The 15,663-nt window shown below is 42.8% G+C and overlaps 1 protein-coding gene across 2 annotated transcripts; it reads left to right on the forward strand.

The window, feature by feature from the left end:
- Window positions 1-1,238: 1,238 nt before the first annotated feature.
- Window positions 1,239-12,754, forward strand: MRPL23 (mitochondrial ribosomal protein L23). Of its 2 annotated transcripts, XM_049820793.1 has the most exons (6): window positions 1,239-1,333; window positions 1,522-1,644; window positions 2,502-2,584; window positions 4,472-4,545; window positions 5,645-5,719; window positions 12,409-12,754. In XM_049820793.1, exons 1-6 carry the CDS (start codon window positions 1,308-1,310, stop codon window positions 12,571-12,573), a joined length of 546 nt encoding a protein of 181 aa, XP_049676750.1. In that variant the 5' UTR covers window positions 1,239-1,307; the 3' UTR covers window positions 12,574-12,754. The 2 variants fall into 2 exon arrangements, with proteins under 2 accessions (XP_049676750.1, XP_049676751.1); XM_049820794.1 differs by lacking the exon at window positions 5,645-5,719 and having other exon boundaries at window positions 1,299-1,333.
- The last annotated feature ends 2,909 nt before the right edge of the window (window positions 12,755-15,663 follow it).

Consider the following 15,663-nt stretch of genomic DNA (forward strand, 5'->3'; position numbering starts at 1 on the left):
AAGGAACAAATCCATAGAAGTGGTAGTTTTCAGCACACAGCATTTCTTAAATGCAGACAAGTCACAGTGCAATATAGAGAATGATTCATTCAAATACTACATTACGATGTTTATTGAGGCAGTTAACCTAGATATAATACTAAAGCCCAATACTAAAGTGTGAATTACGTGGTTAATTCAGTGTAGATGTCAAAACACAAGTGGCTGTTATTAAATTTGGGATGTGAGCTATTCTGTAGGGCCTTTTGTCTCTGCCAACCCTTGAAACGCCCTGTTGGAGGGAAGTCCACCAGGGGTGGTGGTTCTCTCCTGTGTTTCCAAACTTCTGGCTGTTTCTGGTGCCTACGTTCACACTCTGGCTCTCTGTTAGCACGTGCTGTGGCGTCATAGATTTGAGAGAGTCATTTAGGTGGGAAGGGACCTTCAAAGATCATCTAGTCCAACCCCCGTGCTGTGGGCAGGGACATCTATCACTAGATACGGTTGCTCAAAGCCCTCTCCAACCAGACCTTGAACACTTCCAGTGTGATGGGGCATCCACAGCTTCTCTGGGCAACCCGGTCCAGTGTCCCACCACCCTCATGGTAAAAAGTTTCTCCCTTATATCCAATCTAAACCTACCCTCTTTCAGTTTAAAACTGTTGCCCCTTGTCCTGTCATTGCAGGCCTTGGTAAAAAGTCTCTCTCTGTCTTTCTTATAAGCCCCCTCCGTATATTGAAAGGCCACAATAAGGTCTCCCCGGAGCCTTCTCTTCTTCAGGCTGAACAACCCCAGCTCCCTCTGCCTTTCCTCACAGGGCAGGTGTCCCACCCCTCCCACCATTTCTGAGGGCCTCCTCTGGACCCGCTCTAACAGGCCCATGTCTGTCCTGTGCTGGGGACCCCCGAGCTGGACGCAGCACCCCTCCTGGGGTCTCACCAGAGCGACGTAGAGGAGAAGAGTTGACTCCCTCCTCTAACCATGAGCGAAAGACCGTGTTGAGGGCTGCAAAGCAGGTGCCGTTTTGCAGGCACTTCCCCCTGCCTCCCCAAGCCCCGTGGATCCTCTGGGGAACCCTTCCCCGACCTAAGGCTGTGTGTGTGTCCCCCGAGTGGGCCCAGGGGCCGGCCGAGCCCCGGGCGGGTTGTGGGGGCAGCTGTGAGGGGAGGGGGCCGCCAGGGTGAGGGGGTCAGAGCCCGCCCGCCTCCCTCACAGCCCCCGCCCTGCGCCGTGGCGCTCCTCCGCTCCAGCAGGGGGCGAGAGCTGCCGTCGCTGCCCCGCCGGGAGCCGCTCTCGCGCCGCGTTGCTTCCGGGCCGGGCCTCGGTCATGGCGACGGGTGCCAAGAAGGCCGTGTGAGCGGGCCGGGCCGGGCCGGGCCAGGCTGCGGCGGGGAGGGGAGGTCGGGCGGGCTCGTGGGCGGCGGTGTGTGGGGGTCGGTTGGTCACTCACTCAGTCGGTCGGTCGGTCGGTCGGTCAGTCAGTCAGTCAGTCGGTCGGTCAGTCACTCGGTCGGTCAGTCATCGGCGGCGTCTCCCCGCAGGTACCCGCTGTTCCAGCTGGGCGGCCCGCAGCTGCGGATCTTCCGGCCTAACTTCTTCATGCTGGCGGTGCGGCCCGGCGTGCCGCAGCCCGAGGACACCGTCCAGTTCCGCGTCTCCATGCAGTGAGTGCGGGGACGGCGGGGGGACGGGGGCACGGCATTGCTTACCACCCCGCAGCGAGAGCCGTCGCGGGTCTAGGCCTGCCGCGGAAAGGGCCCAGCGCCGCCGCGGAGGCGCAGAGGGACCCCCGCCGCTTCTAGAGCACACACCCAGTGCCACAGGTCCCGGCACGCTGCCTCTTGTCGCCTTCTTCTGGGCTGCAGTTTGCCTTGTTAGCTGGGGGCTGGGAAGGCGAAGTGCCAGATAGCACCCTTTGGGCTGGGGGCTGGGGCTTCTGCATCGGGGAGACCTTTTAGAGGGCTGCAAGGGCACCAATTTAAGTACGAGCTTTGCTTGACTCCTCTTTCTGAGCGTTAGTGAGGCTCAGCTTTCCCAGGGATGGCCTTCGGAAGAAGGAAGTGCTTATGAAAACGATCCAGAGGGAGCAAGGTGATGTCCGGGTATTTGTCAGGGCTCTTTCAACATGACCAGTCTGGTTGCACATGCTAAAGCTCACAAGCCTGTGGCAGGTCCTGAAAAGATTAGAAACTGCTCTTCAGAAGATTGGAAAGGGTTCTCGGCTCGGGCAGTGAGAAAGCCTACCCACTCTTGCTGAATACACAATATATCTTGTGTTTTGACTGTTGAGGCTACAGAAGATAGAATATTTGTCATTATTACAGTTTATGGATAATGAATTGCTGTAGCAGTGCATGATCTATGGTGAGTTTATGCTTTTGTGCATACCTTGGTTAAAAGGAGAAAACGTACTTACTCCAGAGTATCAACCAGTCTATAAATACTCTGGCTCTGTTTTATTTTATTTAAATGTTTATACTTTTCCTTCTTTCTTTACCCAAAATGTTTTTGCATTGCCTAGAATGACAAAAGTGGATATCAAAAATTACCTTGAAAAAATATACAATGTGCCGGTAGCTGCTGTGAGGACCAGGATACAGTATGGTAAGTGCAGTTGAGTAATCCAAAGGGGTGAACATACCATCCCTGCACAGCCAGAATAGACTTTTCCTATCAGAAGGCCCATTAGATTTCAAGAAACTTTGGTTCCAGGTGCTTAGCTGGTGACATCTATCAGCTCAGTTGTTTATTTGTCCCTTCAAATGAATATGCACCACTTCATATTTGAATGCTTTGGTTAGATTATGACATAAGTTTAGTTTTAAGAAGAAAAATCTGAATTTAAAAAGCCTTGTCATCTTGACAGTTATCTAGCTTGTGCTTTATGCTTTTGTAGTTGGTACTGTTTCTCTTTGAAGACCTATGGGTGTCTCACTTCAGAAGGAACTGCTTCATGTGTTTTAATAAAATTAGTAATTAAACTTAATTTCAGCCATAGCCTTTTTTAAAAAAAAATACGTGAGTTGACATTACCTGGCATGCACACAGAGGAGGTGATGTGGTCTAACAAAAGGCAAAGTTTGTAGAGCAAAGAAGAGTATTCTATTAGACCAGTAGGTAATAGCAGTAAAACATCTTGACAGACTTTCAATTTTTCATCACCTGTTGTTACCACATTTCTGCTACAGACTTGTATGCTTCCACTGATGGTGTTTCTCCCCTGTGCCACTCCTACAAAAAAAAAAACCCAAACCCAAGACCACAAAAAACCCCTCCATAGAACCAACCCAATAGAAAAAGAAAAAATGTTCCTAGTTTAAGTTATGCTGAACTCTGACTTGGAGCAGAAAGACCTATCTCTAACTGAAATAAGCTAAGTTTATATAACGTCACCTTTACATTTGAATGCTTCCTTCCCTAGAGCTGCTCTGACTGCAGTTTCGATGCAGTGCAAAGCCAGCAATATAATTTTCATGTTATTTACTTTTTTTGATCACCAGGCAGTGCATTAATCAAATGGAGAGTGACTTGGTTAGGACATCTTTGATGGCTGGGTTTTTATTTTATCATGCAGTGACTCTAGCAAAGGAATTGATTGATGTGTTTACAATGGTAAGAATAGGGTTGATTTTAAAAAAGGGATAGGAAAAAAGAGCTACAATAATGAAAAATGGAGAATGACAGAAAAATCTTCAAAATAAGGTTGTAAAACTCAGAACATAGAAGAAGAAGGAAAGATCATCTGTCATATGCTTATGTGAAAACCAGAATTAAATAAAGTCTTAAATACCAAACACATGCAGTTCCAAGCAGCACTGAAAAACATTCAGTGAAAAACATTCATGTTTGTCCTTAGAACCATTTTGTCCCCCGCAGGTAATGGAAGTGATAGTAGAATGTATATATTCTGGGGTAAAAGGTGGTTAGAATGTCTAATAATTTTAAAGCTTTAATGTCTGCCTAACATGTAGGGAATCAATTGAACTTCCCACTCAGCTGTGACCAGCATACTTGCAGAAGGTTGAGGTGCTTTGGGTTTTTTGGATGTGGAGTGTAATTTCCTCTTGTATAAACAGTAGATCCAGCTCATTATCTGGGTAGTAAAAATTGAAAAGTTGAAGCTGTTTAATGGTCATTTCCTCCTTGTCTTCCTGAAGCTGTTGATGTTGGGAGGACAGTTTATCACTCCTGGCCCCCTACTCAGGAGACTTATCTCCTTGCTTCTTTGCAAACTTTTATGTGTGAAGTGAAAGCACAAAGGCTGTCAGCAGCCTGAGGCTGGTGATGCCTCTGTTCCCTACTTGTAAACGAGGAGAGTAGTGTCTACCGATTTCAGTACATTTTAGTAATTGTCGTGCTGTGCTGGTACTGGAGAAAGAGTATTCTTCTTAACAATAAATCAGAACTAGTGAACTCCCCTCTTCAGGTTGGCCTTGATTTGGGAAACTTGAAGTCCTGGGAAGTAAAAAGTGGGACTCTTCATTTTTGCAGGTGCAAACAACAAGAGGGATCACAAGAATCGTAGAGTGAAGAAGCCAGATTACAAGGTCGCCTATGTACAGCTGGTGAGTTAACATGGATGCTTGTGGGGAAAGAGGAGGGGACTGTTAACCAGCCAAGCTAGAAGTAATGTTCAGTGAATTGTCCAGTTGGCTGAGTATTTCTGCCAATACTCTAATAATGATATTTTCTTTAATACATTCCAGAATGTAGAGAGATTTAAATGACTCAGTCAAAAATGAAATTCAAACAAACGGTTAGTTTTCAAGTCCTGTATTTGTTTGAGGTCTGTATGTAAGTTATGGTCTGATGTCATATGGTGCTGCTTTGCCAGTGAGTTTCATGCTGACCCTGTACTCTGTGTGTGCTGGAAGGTTCATGACTTGTGTGGTTGATTGCTGAAATGTCCAGTAAGTGAAAGAATATATTGTAAGAGTAGGGAACTTCTTATTAAAGCTTTGGATTTCAGAGAAGACTAAGGCATATTCCTTGGAGAGCTTTTAGTCATGTCTAACAAGCGTGCTTTGTGGCTAAACCGGGTTCTGAAACGTATGTTGGTTGCCCAGTGGAAAAGGATCTTCATGTTCTTAGGAGTTTCTTTCATAACAGGAGCATATTATAGTTTAGACTTCTCTTGGGCTTACCTATGTAAAAAAGAAATGCAACCAGTGACAGAAAACCCCTTCACATACCAAAATTACATTAAAGGAATGCTATTTATGGTTGTAAAACCATAAGCTCAAAATTACTGTTGGCAAGACACCCTCAGTGTTGCTCCATCCTGGGACAAGGATTCAGTGTGGGGGGAACACTGTGCGATCTTAAAGACTGCGTAAGATTTTGTATGGACTTGGGGTCAAACTAAAGAGGCACAGACAATGGGAAATCTGATGCTTTTTTTTAATTTTTCAAAGTTTAAATGTGCTTAGATGTTTTTCTCTAAGACCCTTCTGGGAAGGGGAGTGGAAAGAAAAATGAGGAGAGTGTGTTTTTCTAGACAGCCCTTGCCTTTAAAAGAACAGTCTAAAGTACAATGTTAATAGGAAGTAACAGTGTATTTAGATGACTAACATTGATGTACTGTGCTGAAGGTAAAGGCAACCTCATCTCTGTGAGGATTTTGCATTACAATGACTAGACTAAAAAACACCTTCCTTTTTCAAGGAGGAGTCTCTGCTTTGGTGGGCAAATTCTCCCTCCTGGATTGTCTGTTCTAGGTTTTTGTCTGCGAGAGATCAGGTATGAACAATTCATTAAGAACACAGCTGAGGAATTGAATGCCAGGAGTGATGTATCTTATAAGTTGCTTTCTCTTGAGTGTTGTTCCTTAGTAGGTAATTGCAGGCACTTTGTCGTGGCCTCTTGCTAGTGACTTCTTTGCTTTTAGAAGCTCGTTTCCCAAGATTGAAGCAGACATGGATCTTTAGCAAACTGTGGCCAGGTCTCCAATTTTATTTCACTGTATTTAATGCAGTCTAGTTTTGTTTGTCTGCTGAGTTGAGAAGGAGGTAGCCTGCAACCCATAGATACTCAGGGGGAAGGAGTGGGAAGCAAAATGCTGCTGCTCTGTGGAGCAAGCCACTCATTTAACGCACTGCCTTTGTGCATTTATTTCACGTCAAACTTCTGAACCTAGAATAATTGCTATTACCTTAAGGGTAGCTTCGCGGTGGCATGGGGAGTTATCCAGACTAGCTTGGGTACTGGAGGCAGTTGCACAGAAGTAACTGTGGTCATTCCTCCAGACTCTCATTTTGTTTGCTGGGCAATGCACAGAGCCCTGCTGCACTGTGGCTGAGGACTACTCTTGGTACATGAGACAGCAAGCGTCCCTTACCGCGTTGTCTTATACTATAGTACCACCATAATTTTTTAAAGAATGCCATTGTTTTCTGTCTGTCCCATTAACAGGATCAGGGGACCACCTTTTGATGTTGTATTTCATCTCAGGTGATGGAATCCTGACCATTTACTGAACTCTTGTCGGTGAAGCTTGGTCTGCGTGTTTTCCCCTCACCTCATTCCTGGTCTCTTTGCTCTCTTTTTTTCTATTGTTGTTCATGTCTGTTAATTCCTTTAACATTTAGGTTTGTCTGTCCTTCCCCCTCACACCCCCTTCCTTTCTCTTTTTCCTTTTGTTCTTTGCTTTTCATCACTAGCTCTGGTGTTTCAGACAATGAACTCCCAGTTCTGTGTTCACACCAGCTTTAAACAGTGGGTGAGGCCAGAAACCCAGTGTCATTTCTGAAACTGAAGCTTTTGCCTTCATTCTCATTCATGGTGTGATTCAGGCCGTAACAGGCCCCATGCAGTCCATTGTTAATATCTGCCTAATTTAGAAAAGTCTTTGGTAACCACTGTAAAATCCTTATTTTCATGAGAATTAGTTTGCATCTGCCCTGAGTCAGAGTAGCTGGGCTTTCCCACCATTTTTACCAGCTGTGTTTTCTCTCATTAATCCAGTTTCAAGTTAAAACTGCTTATGACTGGAAAAATAAGGATGTGTTTTTGGAAGGTCTTGGGTTCATCTTTCTGTTGCCCACTAGGTGGAAGTATTGTTCTTTCCAGCATGACTTGGTAGCAGCTGTGGTGTAGTTTACCTGAATGAAATTGAGTCTATTCACGTGACCAGTTATGCTTCCCTGCTTCATAAAACATCACCTTATGTGTCCCAGCACAACATACGTGTCCATTAACTTACTGCAAGTGTCTCAGAGGTGGAAAGTATATGAAGTCATAGTCAACATACCCTTAGGTGTCAGATTAGTGCCCCAGCTGTTCCACATGTAAGAATTGTTGTCCTTTCTTTTCCAAATACTATTTCTTGGAGATTCAGAGCTGTTTACTTTATTCTCAGGCTGTAACTGGACAAATACATGATCTGTCCAAGCATAATATTTTCACACTAAAAAATACCTCAAATCATAGAAGGCTGTGGATCAACAATATCTTGCCATTCCAGAGCCTGCCTGCCTTTTTTCCCCTTTTGGAATGTGGTGAGGAGGGTTTAAGTTAGAGACTTATGGCCCTGGGTATCAAATGCTACTCTTTTTACACTGTTCTATTTTTTAAATTAAAAACAAAGCTATATATCTTTGTGGAGTAGATAAAATGAATGTAATACAGCAACCTTTCTCCTTACTCCAATACAGTTATAATTATTCTACTGTTATTAAAAAAAAAAAAGCCAGTGGGAAACTTTACAGTTGCATCAACATCAGGGAAATTAAAAAAAAACAACATCCCCTCCTCCTCCTCCAATATTCTCACTGGTTTAGTTCAACAGGTGTTAGCACCCGTGGGAGCACAACTGTAGACAAGCCTCTGGAATCCAGACCTATTTTTAATTAAACCTGTTTTGAGAAATCTGATGGAGATGGCTGTAAAAAGGAGTCTGACCTTGTCAACATTAGGACTAACACCTATTTAGCTGTATGAATGATGGCACTGGTGGGAACATTTTTGCAAATGCTTTCTCCTCAAACCCCATTTAGAGTGTCCGGTACATTCATAGTAATTAACTCATTTGCACATCAGATGTGACAGCAATTTTCTTATGACATGTAGTGAATTCAGAGGAAACTTGGGTCCTCTGTATGCTGTGTCATTCCTGTGTGGATTTATGAAGTTGCTTTCTGTGCTGTTTTGCCCTACGTTTTAACATCAGATATTACCACTGCAATAGTAGGAGAATCGTTCAAATGCAGTGGATTATTAAACTTAGCTGCATTTGCTGCTACTGCTGGACTGAATCCCGTGCTGTTGGGAGTCCAACTTTTTTTTAGTTACTATAAACATCACTTTTCTCCTAATTCTGAAGGACAGTAGTAAGTGCTTCAATTATCTAAATAATCAGAAGATCTCACAGTTGTTTACATGATCAGTGTTTGCTGCGTCATTCCTACACAATAATATCTGTGCTGACCTTCCATTCCTAAACTTTCCAAGGGATGCAAATGTCAGAGAAGTATAAGTGAGTTTGTGCCTGATAATCCAGAAATTTTCTGACATGAGGCTCAGTGGTGGAAGGGCTAACACTTGACTTCATAGGCCTAATTATGGTCAGTTAACCACTCGTTAAAATGAATGGAGGCAATTTGTACCACTCGAGGTGGTAACTCCTTCTACAGACTCAGAGAACAAGGTGTGTTTTCACCCTTTCTAATGCAAAGGCTTGAAATCCAAGGGAAAAATACCTGTTTGATACTAAGGTCACTTTTTATCTAAGGATGTTAGCATTTAACAAATGAGTCTTTATAAAGCCTTGTATATAAATCAATTTAAGATTTGGGTAATGCTGAAGCGAGAATTAGAGTTGTGCAGGAGCAGAAGTTTAATGGCTCCCATTTCTGTTATCTAAACACTGGACCACACATCTTGTACATAACCTTAGAATTTGTAGGAAAAAGGAAGGTCTCTGGGAAGACCCTAAATTGAGAATAGCACTTCATAAAATCATCATGTTGCTTTTATTTTTCAGGTGTTTCAGTACCGCCTCTCTGACTTGTTTTGGTTTTTTCTTCTTTTTTTTTAACATTGTAAGGGCTTACTTAGGTATAAGGGCATGTGGTGGTAGAGTTTATCCTAACAAATCAGTATCAGTGCATCACCTCACACTGGTGAAAAAGTTCTTTTGCTGGCAGCGCAGTATTCATTTCCAAGACAGACTAAATTATCTGAGTAAAATTACTTTTTTGCTGGTGTCTGTCTTTTTTAGAGGATTTTCTTTCAGCACAGTTACATCAGGTAGGAAGGTGTTCTTATTTTCTACCCCTTTCTCTGTTTCTAAGTTAATTATGCTGGCAGAAGTTCTAAAGGAGGACCAAGCCCTAGCCTTTTTAGAGCTTATTTCAGCTTATGTGAATTTCAGTAATTCAGTAATTAAAAGGATGACCTTGGTTAAATGGCTTGCAAAAGGTAAAACAGTGAAGAAATGAAAGGTTTATGAATAAGCCAAAATTTTGCTTTCTGATTGAATATGCCAACATTTCATGTTCTAGCAGTTTGTAAACCAGATAAAACCCTGATGAACTTGGTAGAAATTTAGTTGTTTGCTTTATTTCATTTAGGATTTCATTCTGAGGATGCATTTATCACATGGTTGTCAAATGGTTGCTGTATAGAAGGGAAAACTTTTACAAATAAAAAGCATAAGAAAAAGCAGCACTGCATAAAGGAGTGACGATCCCTCCATTCCTTTGGTAGGGTTTTTTTTGAGAAAGTGGCATAGGAGCTTGAACCTAAGTAGGCTCTGGCATTGTGTGGAAGATGCACTTGAATGTAAATATGCCTGGACAGACTCACAATCCTTTATGTAAGTTGATGCCTTTTGGTATTTTTGAAATTTTGAAATACCCAAGATACAGGCTTTTTCTGAAAACTAGCTACTGAGCATGCACAACAGCTATTTTTCATACAGCTTTCATCACTCCAAGGTCTTACAGTGCAGTATTACTGCATAGTATTGTTACTTAAGATTTATCAACCTTCAGTTCTCAGGGTGTAATGTCTTGGCTGTTTCAAATCGTGTCTGGCTGCCAGCCAAAATCAGAATTTCTTCACAAAACAAGAGCTAGAAAGAGCCAACTTGTCTGTGCTGATTTTGATTTATTAAAAGACTCCAGATACAGATTGACATTTTCAGCTCAATATTTGACTTTCACCAGCCTTGAAACGGGAACTGTGAGCACTTTGATAAACAGCTGAAAGGTTTGTCTGGTTTTGCTACAGCCTTTGTGCATACCTTTTTTGGTGGTTTTTTTTCCCCTCCTTTTAAAATAATAACTGTTTTGCAATGCTTAGTGAATTACCATGGATGTTGTTAGTATGCTTTAGGGACAGTTTTCCTTCATTCTCCAATAAGGGAAGTGCATTGGTCCTGGAAGCATACCAGAATGGAAGTGCTGCATAACAAGAACAGTCCCTTACTACACTGTTACCAATATAAATAGTTCTCAAATTTTCAGTGTAGGTGGTATGCCTACCATGTTAGCCTGAACTGTTTTCTGACTTGTTTAACTAAAATGGCTTCCTCTCCAGGGCAGATGAGTCCTTAGAATCAGCCCTATCTGTTCTATAGGTACCAGGGGCCTGAGTGACTCACCCACAGTGCAGTTAGAACACAGTAATTTTTTGTAATATGAACAAATTCTTTTCCAATGGTTCTGTGTGCTAAAATCCTGGGCAGCGCTTGGCCTCAGGGGTTCTTGCTGCTGATCCTCCTACAGGAAGAGTTTCAGTAGGCTGCCGTTTTGGGATTGTTCAAGGACATTGATAAGGCCAGTTTCTGTGCCTCAAAATGGAGCTATGCTTTAATTGTCATGAACAGCTATTACAAGCATACCTGTTGGTAATTTAAAGGTACAAAAGAGTTGAAAACCCAGAGTATACACTGTGGAAAGGTAAACCTTGATTTGTTCCAGTTGATCTTATCCAGGCTAGAATCAAGCAAAGAGCAATGTACACAGCAGCTCCCTTGTTGTTTTTGTAGTATGGTCAGGCTTTTAGGAAACCCCCAAGAAGTATGTACTACAAAAACAACTGGAGCATTGCTGGGTATGAGTTGATATTTCCTAGATTCTAGTCTGGATAAGCTCAACTGGGATAAGTCATGCTTTTTCTTTCCAAAGTGTATGCTTGAGGTTTAAATTCTTTCACACCTGTAAATTACCAGGTTGAGTGTATATGGCTAAATGAAACATAGCACACATTCACCTGGGTCCAGGACATGGTGACGGGGTTTTTTTTGATTTAATTATGTCACATTTCTGATCCCAAAATGTAGTATAGGTAGCTGTGTTGTGGAAGGTTGCTTTCATGTCCTTTGTGGAACCATTTCATAACTGGGCCTCTTGTTTGATTATATTTATTGCACAAATGTAAAGAATGGCTGATCTGAAAAAAAAACCAAAGCAACCCAACTGTTTTCACCTGAAGCAATTAAATGCTTTTGTTGAGATTTCTGTATGTGGCATTCTGCCAAAGAAGTTAATGTATGGTAATGTTTGTAAGTATTTTGGAGAGTAATTTTAGAGTTATGAGCTATCAGTTAAGAGTTTTATTATGCAAAGTCCCATACAGAATGGAAGGGCTAATATTGTTGGGTTTAATGAAGTTGTGCTTAGTGCAAACACCACACGTAAATAAGTAGGTAATGTTAATGGGATACAACATTTCCACAGAATAATGGTTTCCTGCTGTTAGATAAAAACCAGAGACCAAGCAAATGTTTATTTTCCAAGTGGGAGACATAGATCTGATGATGATGTTTCACTAAAATGACTTGTCTGTTAGGCAGAATGACTGATGCAAATGTAATCACTTTAATCTCATTAGTAATGTATGAGACAGATTGTTCCCACTGTAATTGTTTTACACTACAGTCTTTATTCCTGTTGATAAGAGACCACTAATATCTGTTATTCCGTATTCCTACATTACACCCTACAATAACAGCTGCTAGGACTGTTCTTCTCTTACCCTTACCTGAGATCTAAACAGCTATAACCACTACTCATATCTTGAGTGTTAACATAATGAATGCCTGCTTCACCATATATTTCCCTAGTGGTGTTACTTCAGCAAAATCACTTATTTTGCTCATCTTGCTTTTAGCATGCGACTCATATCTCTGAGCTGGTTCAAAGTCTTTGAAGAGGTTGTCCATCTCCTGACCATTCATCTGTAAAACAAAGATGTCAGTGCCTTAATTAGCACACAAAAGATGAGAGGCTGAATGTTAGCTTTTGAGGGGGTGTGGGAGGTTATATATCTATCTTGGGGAGAGGGGTGGAAAGAGATCTTGGGAAGTTAAGAGGTACCATTTTGCACTAGCTGAAACTTCACTGTGGTCTTTCATTGTAAGTGTATGCATCATAGCTACTGCAGAAAGGCTGGAATGTCTCTCTGACCATTTGTTTTCTCTTCAGGGCCAAGGACAAACCTTTCAGTTTCCCAACCTATTTCCAGAGAAAGAACAAGACACAGAAACTCGCTCTTTTGATGACTTCAAGAATAAATATATGGAGAGAGAGAAGCAGAGGCAGAAAGGTGACCCCAGACGAGGTGGAGTCCCTGATTGGTTTGGACTTTGATGCAACAAGCCAGCTGCCTTTCTTTAGGCTCAGAGGGATTTTGATCAGCAGAACTTGTACTCTTCCCTTGTAATGACTGAATGTTTATTCTTGAGCAGCCCTTGCTAGCGTGTCTTTTTTCCTGGCTTTTTGTGCACGACTACAACAAAATGGCCCTAAAGAAATAAAAAGGTAAAATAAATCTTACTGCATCAGGTCTTTCCTGTGAACTTGTGGACTGTTTCTAAAATGTGGAATTGCTTGTTGTTGTTTCTGACTATGAGTGTCATTGTGCTTACCACCTTCTTGTTTCTACGGTTTGTTTTGAGTAGGAGGCATTTAATTTCCCAGGTTAAGTGTAGTTTGCATTGAATACAATGTATAAAAGTCAAGATAGGTCAGTCAGAGGTGGACATGAAGGTGTAGATAACTGAACTATAGGCTCAGGACATAGGGTCCCCTTATTGCCAGTTATTGTGTCCTAATATCCTGTGCATTGCCTTCCTTGCAAAGCGACCCCTCCTTTCCTGGAGATGTGCGTGTGATCTCATTGCACTCCTTTAACGGTTGTGTGGCATTTTGGAGACAGGGTTTATAGGATAGGCTTGTGACCGAGCACGTGTGCATTTGATCCCCAGAAGCATCAAGGAACAGACAAACACAGTGCACAATCTCTGCTTGCTGTTGTGCAGTGCATGTAGTTCCCTTCCGTGGCCAGCCTGCCCCAGGAATGTTCACTGGCACGCTTGCGCTACTATTCCTTTCCCTGTCTGCAGCTACCTTGCAGTGCTGGCCAGAGTCCTGTGTGGACACAGTTGTATTGGCATAGAAATGCTTCTGCTAGTGTAGGCTGTTTTGTGCTCAGGATTAATAAAAGGACTCTTTTTACTTTTTCTGGTGCAACTCCCTCTACTTCCAAGTTGCTGATGCCAGGGCAGTGGTAGAACTTTTCTAGGCCTTCAGGGCTGCCATGTTCAGGTTTTTCATTTCTTGGCTCTGCGGCTGTTTCTCCTTTCCCTCATGAGAATATTTCCTCTATTCCTTTGTCAAGTAATGTGCTCTGCTGTTGTGTCAGAAATGGCAGAGGAAAAGGAGGGCTAGGAAGGACTTCACCACAGATCAAGAAGAATGTGTTTCTGCAGGTCATTGGCTGTAACACCAGCACATGCAGGGTTAAACGTATGGCTAATGTTTCCCTGGCTTTTGAATTCTGCCACTTGGAGCAATTGGCAGGGTAGTGAATGAGCCCATGCCTTGAATGCTTCTACCCGGGTGCTCTCCGTTATTGTTCTGTGTCTGAACTTCTTGTTTGGACAGCTAGCAAGATGTTTATAAGGAAACAGCTGTTCCCCATAGAGGCAATCCAAGTAGGATTTTACGCACCCCCTTCTATTCATTAGTCACCTCTTTCCCCCTGCTACTTCCCTTCTGCACGACAGTCCATCTCCTTCTGTGGTTTGTTGCTTACAACCCCAGTGGCTCTCCCACCCCCCTCTTTGTCCAGTTTCCAAGGGGGATTGTGCATGATGATCCAAGTTAGCCGGTGCTTAAACAGAGAGGTGCTCTCAGAGAGGAGGGAGATAAGGGAGGATTTGCTACTCCCAGCCTGCCAGCAGTGTTACAATAGCAGATGTGGAAAAATACTGACTTCACTGAAAACAGTTTATATGTTTGGCATATCTGCAAAGCCAACACTTCCAGAGTTTTGTAGTGACATGTGACACTCCAGGTTAAACCAGGAGTTGGCCTGCACTTTTAAAGTAGGATGACTGAATTTGTCTAGACACAAGGGTTTCCTCTGCTGTACACAGCATCCCCTCTGGCCCTTTTTAAAATATATATTTTTTAAAGGAGCTGAGCTGTTTTTCAGACTCCCAGCTCAGTGTGGAGCTCATCCATATTGAGGCTGGGGTTTTGTTCCTATGATGTAATATAGAATTTGCTATTTTTTCTTCACTTTCCTTTGTAGTCATCTCCAATATAGGTAACTCCATCTTCTTCACCGTGGTGAAGATAAAATGAAAAGAATTCATCTAGTGCTGCCATATATCTTCCTAACTGGTTGGTCAGCCTTGAGCAGCCAAACAGTCAGGTATGTGATAGTTCTGGGTAAATGAGGCCTTATTCCATGTGTTAGGTGTAACAGCAAGACATATATTAACCATCAGCCTCTCTGCCTTCCCTGTTACGGTCCTCAGGAGAGGTTGGAGTCACCAGCTTCTGTACTGGCATTGAAGACCCAAGCTGAGAGGAGTTTATTTGCAGTCCCAAATATGCTCTAGGCTAAGTGAGTATCAAAAGCCCCTGGGTAGGTCTACCATGCTTTGCTACTCTGTGATTTCTCTGTAGGTGATTAATTTCTAGCTCATGTTCAAGACAGGTTTCTGTCTGGAGTGGCACAAAAGGGAAGAAATAGAGACACGAGTGTACCTATATCTCTTTGAAGTTGCTGCAACCAAATTCTGGCAGATACTCAAGCTGCTTGAGAGCAATGTTACCAGCTACCTCTAAAATAGTATTCCTGTAAAATTAAGGTAAGATTAAAAAAAGAAGGTTCAAAGCCCCTGACCCACCATTATTTTGCTTTAATGCTCCTGATCGCTATGGAAGTGAGATTAAAAAGATCTCGAGTCTTTCCCCAGTCCCTTGTTGGCCAGCGTTTCTGAGCAGGTGCCAGTGCTTAATATGATCTGGTGCTTCACAAATCCCATCCCCAGACTGTACAGGTAGGCTAGAAGATAATGGAGATGACACTTGAATATTAAGGCAGAGATTGTATCTGTACCAGAGAGAAGTACAGCAAATGAGTGGTGAAACTAGGACAAGGACTCAGAATTATGTAGTCTTGTTCACTAAATTGTACTCCTTCCAGCACATCCTGATGTTTATTTGGGGTGATGCAAGGGATCAGCAGATCTTATGAGGTCCCATTTAGTCCTGCTATCAGACGTGTTGATCTGTCCTTGGCTATGTCAGCAGCCATACCTGTGGGCCAAGGACTTGGATATATGTGTGAAAAACTTCTCCAAGGACCAAAGTAATGACTTGGTTGAAGAGGCTGATGTTCACTGTGGTGCAGGAAAAGCCACGTCCCGCACTTGGCGTGCACAG

The sequence above is a fragment of the Accipiter gentilis genome, chromosome 17 (genome assembly GCF_929443795.1).
Source record: "Accipiter gentilis chromosome 17, bAccGen1.1, whole genome shotgun sequence".
Classification (NCBI taxonomy): Eukaryota; Metazoa; Chordata; class Aves; order Accipitriformes; family Accipitridae; genus Astur; species Astur gentilis.